This window comes from Heloderma suspectum, chromosome 1, assembly GCF_057233095.1.
Source record: "Heloderma suspectum isolate Gila_16-S chromosome 1, 16-S_ref, whole genome shotgun sequence".
NCBI lineage: Eukaryota > Metazoa > Chordata > Lepidosauria > Squamata > Helodermatidae > Heloderma > Heloderma suspectum.
Window position 1 is genome coordinate 53,937,357 of NC_139458.1, and position 14,723 is coordinate 53,952,079.

Genomic DNA, 14,723 nt, shown 5'->3' on the forward strand with positions numbered 1-14,723 from the left:
GCACAGTCTAATTAGAAAATTTCCACTGCCCTAAATTTATAACAGTCTGATTTAGCATGTTTATTTGGTTTACATATAGGAAACAAAACTAAAATATTATGTCACGTTGACTTACATGCTGAATAAATACCTGAAACATTTTTCCGATAGCTAAAAGTAGTTGAAGTGGAATATTTGACTAGGAAAAAAGGCCATTGAAGTACATTTAAGGTGCAGTCCTATGCATACTTATATGGGTGTAAGTCTCATTAAAATCAAAGGGCCTAACTTTGTGTAAACATGTTTAGGGTTTCACTGTTAGTGTGTGTTAAATATTTTATTTAAACAAATTCAAAATTTTACTTGGAAATTATTTTTATTGGAATACTAACTGCACTTTTAAACATATTTACTCAGAAGTAAGCCCCATTGACTTTAATGATACTTACTTCTTTGTGAGTGTGCATAGGATTCCAGCCTAAGACATGACAACTCAATAGCATACACTTCCCTTACATAATTAGATTTTAAGAGGGGAAATGAAGGCATTGAAAAATGTGCTAATTTTAGCATGCCTGAAGAGCTGTGCTTATAAATATATTCACCTGAAAAAAATGTTAATTCCTACTTTGATTTTAGATTTGAGTACTGTCAATTCCATTTGCCCAGTTTAGCTTACACTGTGTTCATTCATTATGTTACTATTTAATTTTATGAAACAGTGCATTTCTAAATGTGGAATATGTTCCACCCCATGTCATTTATGTTAATAGCTTTTGCTAACCATTCCTGTGAGTTGGAATCATCCCTGTCACAAGAAAAATTAATTGCTTCTAGGGCTTCAGTCCAATTAAACAAATATTAATTGATTAATCATACATTTTAATCAGTTAAATTTGCATGGGGTAAAATATTTCTGAAGCAAGAAGCATACGGTGAATTAATTAAACATTGCAGCTCTTGTTGTTTCCCCTTTATTTTAATTCGTTGCTTTTATATCCAGCCTTTTCTTCAAGGAGCCCAAGGTGGCGTAAATGATCCTCTCCATTTTATCCACACAACAACTCCGTGAGGTAGATTAGGCTGAAAGTCAGTGGCTGTCCCAAAGTCACCAAGTGAGCTTCATGGAAGAGTGGGGATTGGAACCTGTGTTTCCCATGTCCTAGTCCAACAGTTTAACCACTACACATTTATGATTCAGTTGTAGTCTGTGTAGAGCAGGGGTGCAGAACTAGAAATGGCTGGGGCCAGATTGCCCCCACCATTCCTGTGTGGGCTTCACCCACTCACATCATCGCCCCACCCGTTTTACCCTTTCTCTGCTGAGAGAGGCATGGGTTTCAATGGAATCTCTGACTTCGTGTGCTGCCTAACATCCCTGTGGAGTCACTGTGCAAAGTGGTTCAGCTGAGGTGACCTGCTGCTCTTCCCAGCAACAGTCAAGTCCCTCCACTGCCCTCATCCATGCTATTATCACCCAATGGGAGGGAGAGTGGCGCACAGGGGAATTCCCATTGTTATCTCTGATCGGAGATAACAGCTGGGCTTTCTCCAAGTAGGTGGGGCTTGGAGGCTCATGGCCCAGGGGTTCTGCACTCCTGGTGTAGAGAAATGTAATCTAATTTTTTCCCAGTTATTTTAGCAAGTCGTGTTGAACCTGCATGACAGAAAGTCTGGATGTGAATAATTTTGTTAGAGATAGTGTTGGACACAACGCACATCATTTAAGTGTTGATTTACTTTTGTGTTTGCTTTCCACTGGTGTGTCTATTTATCTTAAGTAAGCTCCCTGCAATTTACTACAGTGACCATTTAACAAATCAGGTTTTTTTAAAGGAGAGGGGCAGAAATGTTTATTTGGAACACTGTCATAATGCCATGAGAATTCTCTTCCAGTGTAGAAGAGATTGTAAGACGAGCTTACGCACTCACCTTTTTTCTAAGCTAAGTAGCTCAGATATTGAAATCTTTTCCTCATAGGGACTTTGCTGCAGCTCCTTGATCATTCTGGTTGTCCTTCCTGCGTTTTCCCCAAATATATTTGCTTTCACTAGCATTAAAGGATTACTATCTCGAATAAAGGGAGGTGGGGAAAGAAATATATTCCCATGCTAAATACTGCCCAGAGAACTTCAGTTGTTGGGTGGTCTAAAAATGTAATGAATAGTGCTGTGCCAGCTTTGCATTTGGCTCTTGCCATGTCAAAGACAGTTTGACACACACATGATAATTGGGGAGCAGTAGCGACCTCTCTGCAGGCAAGTGGGACATTGCTGTTCTAGGTTTTTAGGCTGCTCCTGTTGTGAGCATTTTTTCCAGCCTTGATTTGGATGTGAAACTATGTTGGCATTAAGGTGATTTCCCACCAACCCTGTGTTGTTGTTATTTTTTAATGGCTTGTTCAGGTGCTCCTCAGAGAAGTTCACACACGCTTTCTTGCACAGTCAGAAGGTGTCTTCTCACAGATAGTTTGTTATTTTTTCCCCTACTGTAGCTCTTGCCATGCGTGTGCACAGGCAAATACACATTTTAGGTAAAGCATAACACTAAGCAGGAACAGCGTGCTTGTCTTCTTGTTTTGTTTTTTAAACATAGCATGTCTTGAGATTTGGTACTGGGGGAGATATTTGTAATATCCCTAACATATTGAAATACATGAGGGTGGCTAGCTGATTTTATATACACAGTTGCATCTCAGGGGCACCTCAGTCTTTTTTAAGTGCTACATCTTCCTGTTTACCAAATTCTGAAGCTGCTTCATCAAAGAATAATAATGGGCGTGTTGCCATATACTCCAGGGGAGTTCAACCAACCACACCAGTACAATTTCTGGAAAAACACTGTCCCAATCTCATTTCAGGCTTCCTTTGCCTTGTTATATAGGCAGACATTTGTTGTTGTTGTTGTCAAAACTCCTGCAGTGCAGCAATTATAGCAAAGGGGGGCAATCTGCTGGATGATCCATGTAAAACAATACATTGGAGTCCTCCCCTTTTTCTTACCCTTAAGACCCTTTTAATAGAAGTGGCAAAATATTGCTAGAAATCTATGCTAGTGGTAAATTTCCAGGTGGTTTGTGGCCTTTTGAAATCTAGTCCTGATGGTGATGTAGTAATAGAGAAGTGGGTTTTCTGGAAAATGTTCCTATGCAAATTAGCATAATTGACATAGGGTACTTAGAAGATTTTTTAGTTTGCATTGGAAAATTTTCTGACACCCTAGAGTAGGGAGTGCAAACCACTACCCTGCTGCCAGCTTTGCCATGAAAATTTGCAAGGGAAATCATCAATTTTCTTTTTAGAACAAGGCATGCAGGGAGCGTAACCTTTTTTTAAAGCAAAAGTGTGCTGCTGGAAGCCTCTAGGGAGCACGATTTTGCAAAAACAGAATTCCACTTCCCCCACTGCTGCAGTGCCAAATACTAGCTGCAGATTTGGTGGTGCAGTGGCAGCAATTCTGAGGAGGGTGTGGCTTGTGCTGGGTTAGGGGGGAATTGGCCCCCAGACCACTGGAAGTCGCCCACCTTTGCCCTAGAGAATGATCTAGTTTAGCATGTTTATTTAACTTGTATTTAGGAAAAAACAAAGCTTTAAAAAAGTACTCCGTGCTAATTTTTTGTTCCAATACACCACAGATATTTGACCTGAAATATTTGAGGGAGAAAAATTAAAGTACATGTAATGAGATTTAAGTGTTATGTTATGTAGAAATTTCTGTTGGAATAGCTGTAAAAATATAAAGACAATAGCATGTACTTCCCTTACATTGTTTAAATTTAAGAAAAGAAAAAAAAGATTCTAAAAACTATTGACACTCTAATAAATTATAGCAGTTCAAAGAACTGCATATCGTATGTTGACAACCACTCAACTATTTCAACAGAGTTCCACTTTCTTTCACTGAGGTTGTTGGGGCCCGTTCAGTTTTGTTGTCACCACCTATAGTTCTATCACACTGAGACAGATATGTATTTCAATGATATATATATGTATTCTTTGACATACTTGCTAGGAATAATACCTGAAAAATATTAATTATATCTTTGAAACTGCCAAGCTTGCCTAATATTGTATTTGCAATTGGCATCTATTCACTGTTACTAAGGTATTTATTAAATGGATTTTTTCCCATGGAAAAATAACACATTTTCTAGAAAATTTTCTGACCCACATCACTGAGCATTGGAAAAAATTCTGCTTCACATCACTGTGTGGTGGAACCTCAGTGGCACACTGATATGTTTGTTAGACATTTTGAGGGCATAATTGCTTGTATATATCATAACTTGGACTCTGCAGTTAGGCCGGATCAATCTGTGGAGGTGTCTAGAATGCTCTCTGGTCCTATATTGTTATGAATTTCAGTTTTGGGGGACCAAGGATGTGGACAAGGTACTTAGTAAGGTCCAGAGTACTACATGTTTACTCAACTCTTGCAGTTACATCTGGCAAGGATGGCACAGTTGGTTGTGTCCAGAAGGTAGTCAACTTCTCTCTTAGAGAGAGAGAGAGTGGTCCCAACTGCTTTAAAGAAGGCAGTGGTGCAACCACTCCTGAAGAAACTGTCACTGGACCCAGAAGATCTTAATAATTATAGGGTAGTGGCAAATGTTCCCTTCTTGGGATAGTTTCTTCAGTCTGTGGTGGCTGACCAGATCCAGGCTTTTTTGAATGAGACAGATTTTCTGAGTCCATTTCAATTGGGATTCAGGCCTGGTTATGGCACAGAACATTCTTTGTCACTTTGTGGGATTAGCTCTGTCAGGAAAAAGACAGGAGAAGTGGAAACCTTTTGATTCTTCCTGACTTCTCAGCAGTTTCCAATACCATCAACCATTTGTATCTTTCTGGAACGGCTGTTGGAGTTAGGTGTGGGCAGGACCACTTTGTGGTGGTCCCACTCCTAGCTGTGTGGATGTTTTCAGAACGTGGTGCTGGGGGATTTCTGCTTGACTCCATGACATCTTCGCTTAGAGCTCCTGCAAGGTTCTGTCTTGTCACTCATGCTGTTTAATATCTGGATGAAACCTGCTGAGTGAGCATATTTGGTGGTTTGGAGTGTGTTGTTATCAGTATGCAGATGATATGCAACTCTACTTCTACTTCTCTTTGGAGCAAGGTGAGGCTGTAGGTGTGATGGACTGGTGTCTGGCCATGGTAATATACTGGGTGAGGACTTACAAACTGAAGCGCAGTCCAAAGAAGACAGGCACTGCTAGTGCGTGGTTTGTCAGACCCAATAAATAGGATTCAATCTGTTCTAGAGGGGCTTGCACATCCTCTTAAGGACCAGATGCATAGCTTGGGGGTGCTCCAGATCCATCACTGTCATCTCTATCATTAGAGGCTCAAATGGCCTCTGTGGCATGGAGCACCTTTTACCAGCTTCAATTGGTATCCCAGCTATGACCCTTTCTGGACATGGATAGCCTAGCTTCAGTGGTTCATGCCCTTGTAACCTCTGATTTGGATTATTTTATTTTATTTATGTAACAGATTTATATACTGCTTACCATATTTTTTAAAATATCTCTCAATGCTCGGTAATATTCACAAAAAATGAATGGAATGGGATGTAACTCAGTGATAGAGCACATGTTTTACATTTATTTATTTAGAGCATTTTACCGCACTTTGGGGCTGAAAAAAAGCTCCCAGAGAAGCTTACAAAAAGTATTAAGGTAGGTCCCTGCCCTCAGGCTTACAATCTAAAAGAGATGTCACAAAAACACAAAGTTTCAGAGGAAGAAGGAAAAAACAAACTCAGGCACTAGTTCTTAGTTACAATGTTCTTACGGGGTTTCTTTCTGGCAGGGAACAGCGAAACAAACTCCCTGGAATAATGTATGGGGCCAGGTTGGTTTTCCCCGTGCTGTGATGTTCTTCCTTGGAGGCAGGGGGTGGAACCTCCCAGTGGCCCTTGATTCTCTGATGGATGGATGAGCCCAGAGTTCTACAGTGCCAGGGCAGCTGTGAATTGGAGCCGAGTTTTTTTTCTAGCAGAAGGTCCTAGATTTAATCCCCGCTATCTCCAGGTAGGACTGGGAAAAATCCCTGTCTGAAACTCTGGAAAGGTGCTGCCAATCAGTATAGACAATACTGAACTAGATGACCTAATGGTCTGACTTGGTATAAGGTATCTTTTGAATCCACACCACAGTACAAAAGCAATCTTCAACTATTCTATCAACATTTTGACATTACACATCATAGCAGTACAAGAAACTAGAACAAACAAAATGCCCATGACAAAACCGCAACAAAGGAAAAAATATGCACTGAGGTGGGGTTTTTTTTAAGAAAAAATGTCTGCTTATACACACCTTAGGGCGCAATCCTATGCAGATAGGCGGCCACCTCCGAACTTGGAGACGACCGCCTATCCAATGCAGGGCAAGAGAAGCATGGAGGAGGTCGTTCCCTCTGCGTTTCTCCTGCCTTCCATTTTCAGCTAGACAGCCAATTTCGGCTAGACAGCCAATTTCGGCTAGACAGCCAATTTCAGCTGTCTAGCTGCGGGAAGGTGGAGTGGAGGAGGAGGTTGCCAGATGACACATAGGATGTGTCGTACTGGCATTTCCGCCATCCCTGCCCTGGAACGCCCCCTGGAATACCCCATTTTGGCTGCTCTGTGCTCCTCTTTCAAGCACGGAGCACAGGGCTGTTCCACGCTGCCTGCACGGAAGGGGGGAAGGTCAGTTCTCAGGGAAACCAGATATTCAATGGCCGTCTAGCCGCCGACTTGCAGCCATAGGATTGCTCCCTCCAACACTTACATAAAATGCCAAAGTCTTTGTTTCTTTATTATGGTACCACACGTTTGAGACAGTGGCTTTCATCATAAAAGAATTCCTTATGGGCTAGAGATTATATTGGAATCTAGGTTGAAGTCTGCCTCTGACTGCATGGCAACAATAAAGATTTTCAGAAACAGTTATTAATATCTGCATATGCCTCTTGAATGTTAACATAAACAAAAGCTCTTGCCAAGTACAGTGTGAGATCTTGTTAACAGCTCCCTAATATAATAGTCCTCCAACTCTGAAGGCTGGGCCTATCTTTTGTATTGTTTATGTTGCTTGGGATCCCTTCCTATCATCATCTCTACTTATGCACTGTTTTAATTAATTAAATATATTTCTTCCCTTACAAAGTGGCTTACAACAGAAAAGTTAAAAACAAAATAATTGACAAATAACATAATGAAACCAGCCTCAGATAAAATCAGCCAGCAAAAAATAAATAAAAAGCTTGATGGAAAGAAAGAATTTAGTATCCACTTTAAGACCACAAATGAGAGGGCCAAGCAGAGCTCTCAAGGGAGGCAATTCCACAAATATAGGCCATAACTAAAAGGGCAGTGACCCAGGCAAACCTGATTGATCTTTTTGCCAGGCCTAAGAGCAGGGCCTTTGATTTTAGGGCCTGAGCATGTTCATATGGATGTAGGCAATCATTGGAAGGACAGATACTGAAGCTGAAGCTCAATATTTTGGCCACCTAATGCGAAGAGAAAACTCCCTGGAAAAGACCCTGATGCTGGGGAAGATTGAAGGCAAAAGGAGAAGGGGACAGCAGAAGATGAGATGGCTAGATAGCATCACCAATGCAATGAATATGAACTTGAGCACACTCCAGGAGAGAGCAGAGGACAGGAAGGCCTGGCGTGCTATGGTCCATGGGGTCACGAAGAGTCGGACATGACTTAACGACTGAACAACAATAACAAATCCTTCAAAGTTTAAGAACTTGAACACAAATCTAATGTAAATATTAGAAACTGATAGATTTGAAATGAGATAGTATTGTGTATTAACAGTACAGACATTATTGTATACTGCAACTGCATGCCGAAGAGTGGGAAGCAAAACATTAGGTGTGTGACATGGGTTATTATTTACATCTCAGAGTCAGATAGAGTAACATTTTGTGTTGTAATCCCATAGTATCTTAATGTTAAAGATTTATCTTAATGTTTCCATGTCAACCTCGTACTGCAGTCATGTTTTTCAAAGTGTTTTGTTCTTTGACTGGGTTCGCATGTCATGATAAGCCACGGTGGTTTATTTTTCTGAATAAGCCATGGTGGTTTACTGTGCTTGTGGTTTTCCTGTACTCTGATGGCTTATTTCCCCCAAATAAGCCACTCTGATAAGCCACAGTCTGCATCGAGGTTTACTTAAGCTACTGTGGCTTATTGTGTCATCTGGCACTCACCGTGGCTTATTCCTATCGCCTACAGAGTCAGCTGGTAAGAGCAGCTGAAACCGCTGTGGCTGCTCTGCTCCAGCCTACAGTGCCCTTTTTCTGAGATCTGACAAGCAGCCCTGGGACAACTGCAATCAAACAAGGACAGCCGTCCCTGATACCCTGCTACAGTTACAAAATGACAGCTTTCCCCAAGTACACTGACAGCCTTGTGCTATTGCACTATCCTGCTACAACGAAGTTACGCAATGGCAGGTTTCCCTGACCGCTACTTTGAAACTGCACAACTTGGGGACTAGGAAAAGAACTGCTTACTTTTCCATGAAGACGTGCAGTTCTTCAGTTATCCACTACAGTATGTGGAGGCTCCCCATGACAGGACCCCAGCTGTACAATTTTGTGCCATTCCAGCAAACTGTCAAGGAGCTAGAGCTCCCACCCCCTTTTTTCTTTTCTGGCCAGCCTTCCCAGATTGCGCGATCCCACTACAGCAGAGTTATACAATCAAAAACTTCCCAGCTCACTACTGTGAAAATGTGCTTTTGCACATTTGTGTAAAAGCAAAAGTAGATGAAAAGATCCCTGTTCGCAATTGTGAACATTTACGTAGACTAAGACGGCGAAAATAAGGGGAACACAAATAGCGTAGAACTCAGAATCAGGACATTAATATGGTTTAATGATTGGCCCACGCACTCTTGTCTTTTAGAAAGGGTGTGAATACACTTTTTTTTAATCTTGTCTTTTAAATTATGCCGTCGTTTTAATGGTCTAATGTTTTACTGTTTTTAGTTATCTTGTTTCTATTGTTTTAAATTGCTGTGCACTGCCCTAATAGCTTGTATAAGCCAATACGGCAGTATGTAAATGTTAATAATAATACATTATAATTATTATTTCACCCTGCTGAAAAAAATTGCCCAAATAGCCCTCCTCCCCAGATGTGTTGTCTGTGAATGTAGTAGTGAATTGGGGGGAAGGATCTTTGCTCAGCCCTATGTTAGTTGGGTCTAATTAGAACATATGTCCAGCTAGGTTTATGTGGGCCTCATCAGGATGTAAACTCATTTTTTCATTCAGTAATTTGAATTGTTGAACTGTGGTGTTGGAGGAAAATTCTGAGAGTGCCTTGGACTGCAAGAAGATCAAACCAGTCCATATTCCAGGAAATAAAGCCAGACTGCTCACTAGAGGGAATGATATTAAAGACAAAACTGAAGTACTTTGGCCACATCATGAGAAGACAGGATACCCTGGAGAAGTTGCTGATGCTAGGGAAAGTGGAAGGCAAAAGGAAGAGGGGCCGACCAAGGGCAAGGTGGATGGATGATATTCTGGAGGTGACAGACTCGACCTTGGGGGAGCTGGGGGTGGCGACGGCCGACAGGAAGCTCTGGCATGGGCTGGTCCATGAAGTCACAAGGAGTCAGAAGCGACTGAACGAATAAACAACAATTTGAATTGTATTTATTGCATTCTATTTTTATTTAACTTATTGCTATTCTGTATTTCTTTTCACTACAGTGAAAGTGTCATTCCCTGCATTGTGCCATTGTATTACTCTATAAAAACTGCTCTCTTCCTTGGTGGTGAACTTTGTTTCACTCCAGTTGACAGACATATACATCACAGATATATTAAACATCCATATGTTTCATAGGCAAACAGAGAAACCAGATTCCAGAGAATTTTCTAAATGTGAGAAGTAAATGCTGTGCTGTAGGAAAAACTGGATATTTGCACCTTCTAACATACTGAGTTCTCCTTAAAAATTGGTAGTACTGCCGTGTCATTCAGCCAAATGAAGAGTTGTCTTGCTTAAAAGCAGAGTAGTGTGGGCATGTGAGATAGGTCATCAGTTAAGAGATTATGATTGGACAACTAAGTCATGACTTAAGAGGCATTTATACTTGGTAAAAAATGTTTAAAATGTGATAAAAGTTTGTATATTTGCTTTTACAGTAGGTAATCAAACCCAATTTCCCCATATTTTGTGTCCTTCTCTAATAAATGGGCCTAGGTGCCACTATGCCATACAACCCTGAATCTACTTAGTGCTCTAAAATTATAAAGTAGTATGTTGTTGTTGTTGTTTAGTCGTTCAGTCGTGTACGACTCTTCGTGACCCCATGGACCATAGCACGCCAGGCCTTCCTGTCCTGCGCTCTCTCCCGGAGCGTGCTCAAGTTCATATTCATAAAGTAGTATAGCACCTTATAGAACTGGTCACCTGAAATTGTTGTTGTTATTATTTGTTGTTTGTTCGATTTGTATACCACCCAACTGGCAAATGCCCTTGGCACTTTGTGTTTGTTGTTTTTGTACTGTATTAATTAACTGTCATTCATATCTTCATTGTTCAGCAGCATGTTAAATGTTTTGTAGCGATGTATAATTCTGAAATTATCTTCTGTTTATTTTTCAGAGAATGCAGAATCTATAGATCTTAAACAGTTTTTTGACCTACATTTTTCACACATATATTATGTGTTCTTTGAAAATTTTGTGACTATTGAAATAGGTCTCAAACAGAAAGGTAAGAACTAAACATTAAATGTATGCCTTTGATTTGTAGTTTTAGTTTTTGCATATATTGTTAGAATTTCTACCCAGTTCTTTGATTTCTTCTGAGTTGTCCTGATTTTGAAAAACAAATAGGTGTTTATCTATAGAGACATTACTGCTGTGATTAGTTCTGTTGATTTTGCAATAAGATATTACTCTGCCTGTTATTTGCAGTAATAAGGTGTGACTCTATGACCACAATACGGGGAACTCACCCACCAGGGGTTTTCTGAGTACTTTACTTTCAGTAGTTTACACTTTCAGATCTCAAACGGCTTTTTTAAACTTTTCCAAATTTTGTGGATGTAGGATGCCAATGTAAACTATAAAGCAGTCATTTTCATTTGAGGCCAATTTAGTTTGTTTGTTGCTGGTACAGTAGCTGTGTTTGGGCTAACTTGAACATCTTTTCTTTTCCAAACTGGATTGACTTTTTCATCAGCCCACATTGAATTTCTGCTTAGTCAATAGTAATAAGAGAAATATTGTAATGTCACCCAGACTGGGTGTATGCAAAAAAATCACAAAGGACAGTATCCAGTGCTGCCGCTCTGCTTATGTCATTGATGTAGCCCTAGCATAAGCGATCTCTAGCACAACACCAATAGCATATGCTCGCATGACAAGCTTTCCAGGGAAACCTGTCACTCCAGCATATAGTGATGTTGCACTAGAGGTTCCTTACATTAGCGCTATGTCAGTGGTGTAAATGGAGCAGCAGCATTGGATACTGCCCAAAGTTAAGGCGGATGGACAATAATCAGGATGTGTGGTGATCTTATTCTCACAGCTAGTCATCATTTGCCATCTCAAATGAATATGCAAATTGGTTACAAAAGTTGGTTACAAAAGTTGACATTGCAGACTATGGATGGCCCTAATTGAAACTACACCTTTCTGCCAATGCATTCAAGGCAGTTCATAGTTTAAAATAATAGTGTACACCAGGGGTGGGCAACATGTGGCACTCCAGAAGTTTTGGCCTACAGCTCCCGTAATCCCTCACCATTGGCTGTACTGGCTAGGGTTGATGGGAGTTGTGGCCTTCCAGATGTTTTGCTCTACAAGTTGCCCAAGCCTGGTATATGCTATACTAGATAGAATACGAAAGAGAAAAGGGACCAGGAGTGAAGAGTAAAATAGATAACATTCAGATAACATTTCTTACTGTCACATAATGAAGTTACATAATGACTAGCTAGACTGGCAAGAGACATTTCTGCGAAGGGAGCAGCCAAATAGTGGTTGTCCTAGCCAGGATAAAGGGGTCCTCCCTCTATCTTGTTTACCTGGGAGGCAGGAGGTGGAATGGTTGCTAATAAAACCAGTTCTAGGAGGGGAGGAGCCAAGTGAGTTGGTCTCACCAGGCCTTGATGTCTCATCTCACTTTCTGAGGCAGCGAGGTGAAATAACATATATTTGAAAGCATAATAGTATTTTTTCTTGTTACAGAGCTATAGTTATTTTCACTATATAATCTTTTCTTTTGGCAAATTCATTTATTGTTATAAAACAGAAACAAACAAAAGGAATATATCCATACAGCTAGAGTATACAGAAAATACCATCCAAAATATATCAATGATGTAAACATTTGTAACACAACAGATTACATAAATTGGATAAGAAAAAATAATACATATGGTAATGTATTGTCTTAAATACATATTCCAATGATTAATAAACTTAATGAATCTATTTGGTGCACATGCTTTCTTACAGCATTTATAAGACGTAAGTTGACAATGCAGTCCTAGGCATATCTGCTGGGAAAAATCACATGGAGTTCAATGGGACTTGCTCCCAGGTTGCATGTATAGGATTGCACCTAATTAAGTATGTTATAGGCCAAACCTTCGCATATCAATTTATTATAGAAAGACCTAATTTCCAGTTAGAAGCAATTACTTGTATTGCCGCAGTTAGTAAACATGCGAGTTCTAAATCTTCCAAATTGGCTATATTTTGAGGGCTGTATTTTAGCTATATATTTTTTAGATCCTAAAAGTGCAACCTTTGGAGAAGAAGCTATTTCATGCCCTGTTATATCTTTTAAAACTTCCAAATCTTGCTGCCAAAATATACATAATTTAGAGCATGACAAAAACATAGGTAACAAATCTGCACCCAAGGCTTGGCCCCTCCAACATCTGTCCTCCTGAGGATTATAAATATGTTTTAAATGGGAAGGCATCAAGTACTATCTATGTAGGAGTTCGTAAAAACTCTCTCTGAGATTTATTGAAATTACATTCCTTGAAACATTGTTACACAGCCAATTCCAAATATTGAAAGTGGTTATTTCCCCTATAGCCTTTTGCATTTTTGTACAAAGTTGGGGATAGTTTGGTCATATTTCTGAAATGGCTTATACTATCTCCCAAGCTGTGCTTTAAAGCATACATGTATTAATATGCTTTCTTCCTCTTGTCAACTCACATATAGTTCCATATATTTGCAAAAGGGCTGTAAGAAAGTTTCTTACTTGAAAATATTGATAGATAGGAGGATTGTGCCCTTCTAGTTTATTCGTTATTTCCTGACATGCAAGGACAAGATTATTATGACTTAAATTTCGGATAGTTGGTACCATATTGATACATCTCCTAAAAACTCCAGTTTGGAAAATCACTCGGTATACAAAACTGACATTACTGGTGAAAATCATGGTCATAATTTGTTTTTCATTTTTTAACCAGACCTCTAATTTCATATCGTTGGCCTTAGTTGTTGAACCATTCTCCTACTTTTATCATGGAACCATAAAATATTCATAAATGGACATTTAAGTTCCTCTTGTTCTGCTTGTGTTGTTTCATCTAAAACACATCCAATGTATCCATATCCTTTAGAAGGGCCTCTAAGCCCATACAAAGAGGTTGTGCTGCCGGGGTGGGGGCAAGGTTGGAGAGGCCACAGGATACAGTGGATCCCAGCCTCTCCCCTCCCTTTCCTGGCCACTGGAGTGTCTCCCTTTTTACCTCTCTGAGGTCATCCAAGGTAATTTTTGTGACCTTGGGAAGTAGCCATCACAGTTCTTTCTGTAGCGGCTGTGAAGGGGCAGTGGGGAGGGTTCTCATTCCGAAGTCATAGCAGTGTCTACGGCCTGGGGAGGTAGACTCCAACATATCCTACAGTCCCTGGGACGCTCTCCCAGGGGCCATGGGATTGCTCTGTAAATATTTTTTTTCTTAGCCACTCCAGGTGATCTGCCCATATTAGTTTAGAGACAGTTTTTTGCCATGAATTCAGAATACTTAAATCATATCTCAAAGGTAAATTAATAAAGGAGACAACACTGTAGGCAATGCATTCATTTTAACTAGGGCAATTTTGCTCAGCCATGAAAGAGGTAGATTTGCTCACTGAATTATATCCGTTGAGATGCCCAATATTAATTTTGGGTAGTTGTCTATTGTGATATTGCCCAGTTTATTTTATAAGTAGATCCTCAAGTTCTTAATAGGCTTCACCATGGGGTATAGAATTTCTTTGAACAATATCATCTGCTTTAATTTTCTGCATGTTAAAGCTCATCCATTTGGATTTATTTTCATCTTATACTCAGAAATTTTACAAAATTGTGTAAGTAATTGAAATAAAATAGTAAGAGTTTCCTGGCTGAATTAACATTAGAACTACATTATCTGCATAAAGACATAATTTCATATCCTGTTTATCCATTATCGCTATTTAATATTTAGTTGTTGAAAACAATCCCTTTTTGAATTTAGGTCACAAGTCACAGAGGGAAGAACTAGATGCGATACTTTTTATTTTTGAGGTAAGATTCCTCCAATGTAGGTTTTCTTATTCCACTGTATTGTAGATCTTTTATTGTGGTTATGTTGTTATATGCATTTTCATTCTTATAGGTCAAGAGATAGATTGTAAAGCTAAGTTGGAAAGTTGAAGAGTATATGCTACTGACTTCACATTTTCAGCTCTTTGACTTTTAGTTAGGCTGTCTTG

The 14,723-nt window shown here is 39.7% G+C and overlaps 1 protein-coding gene across 9 annotated transcripts in view; it reads left to right on the top strand.

Moving 5' to 3' along the window:
* The window catches only part of RALGAPA1 (Ral GTPase activating protein catalytic subunit alpha 1), a 201,988-nt gene that overhangs the window by 14,918 nt on the left and 172,347 nt on the right, over positions 1-14,723 (top strand). For all 9 annotated transcript variants that reach the window (XR_014789084.1, XM_084843464.1, XM_084843455.1 and 6 more), the window contains exons 4-5: positions 10,612-10,722; positions 14,486-14,535. Coding sequence is in view for 8 of the 9 variants with exons in the window: in XM_084843464.1 (XP_084699590.1) it covers positions 10,612-10,722; positions 14,486-14,535 (161 nt within the window). In the remaining variant the exon portion in view is untranslated. The remainder of the gene's footprint in view (positions 1-10,611; positions 10,723-14,485; positions 14,536-14,723) is intronic.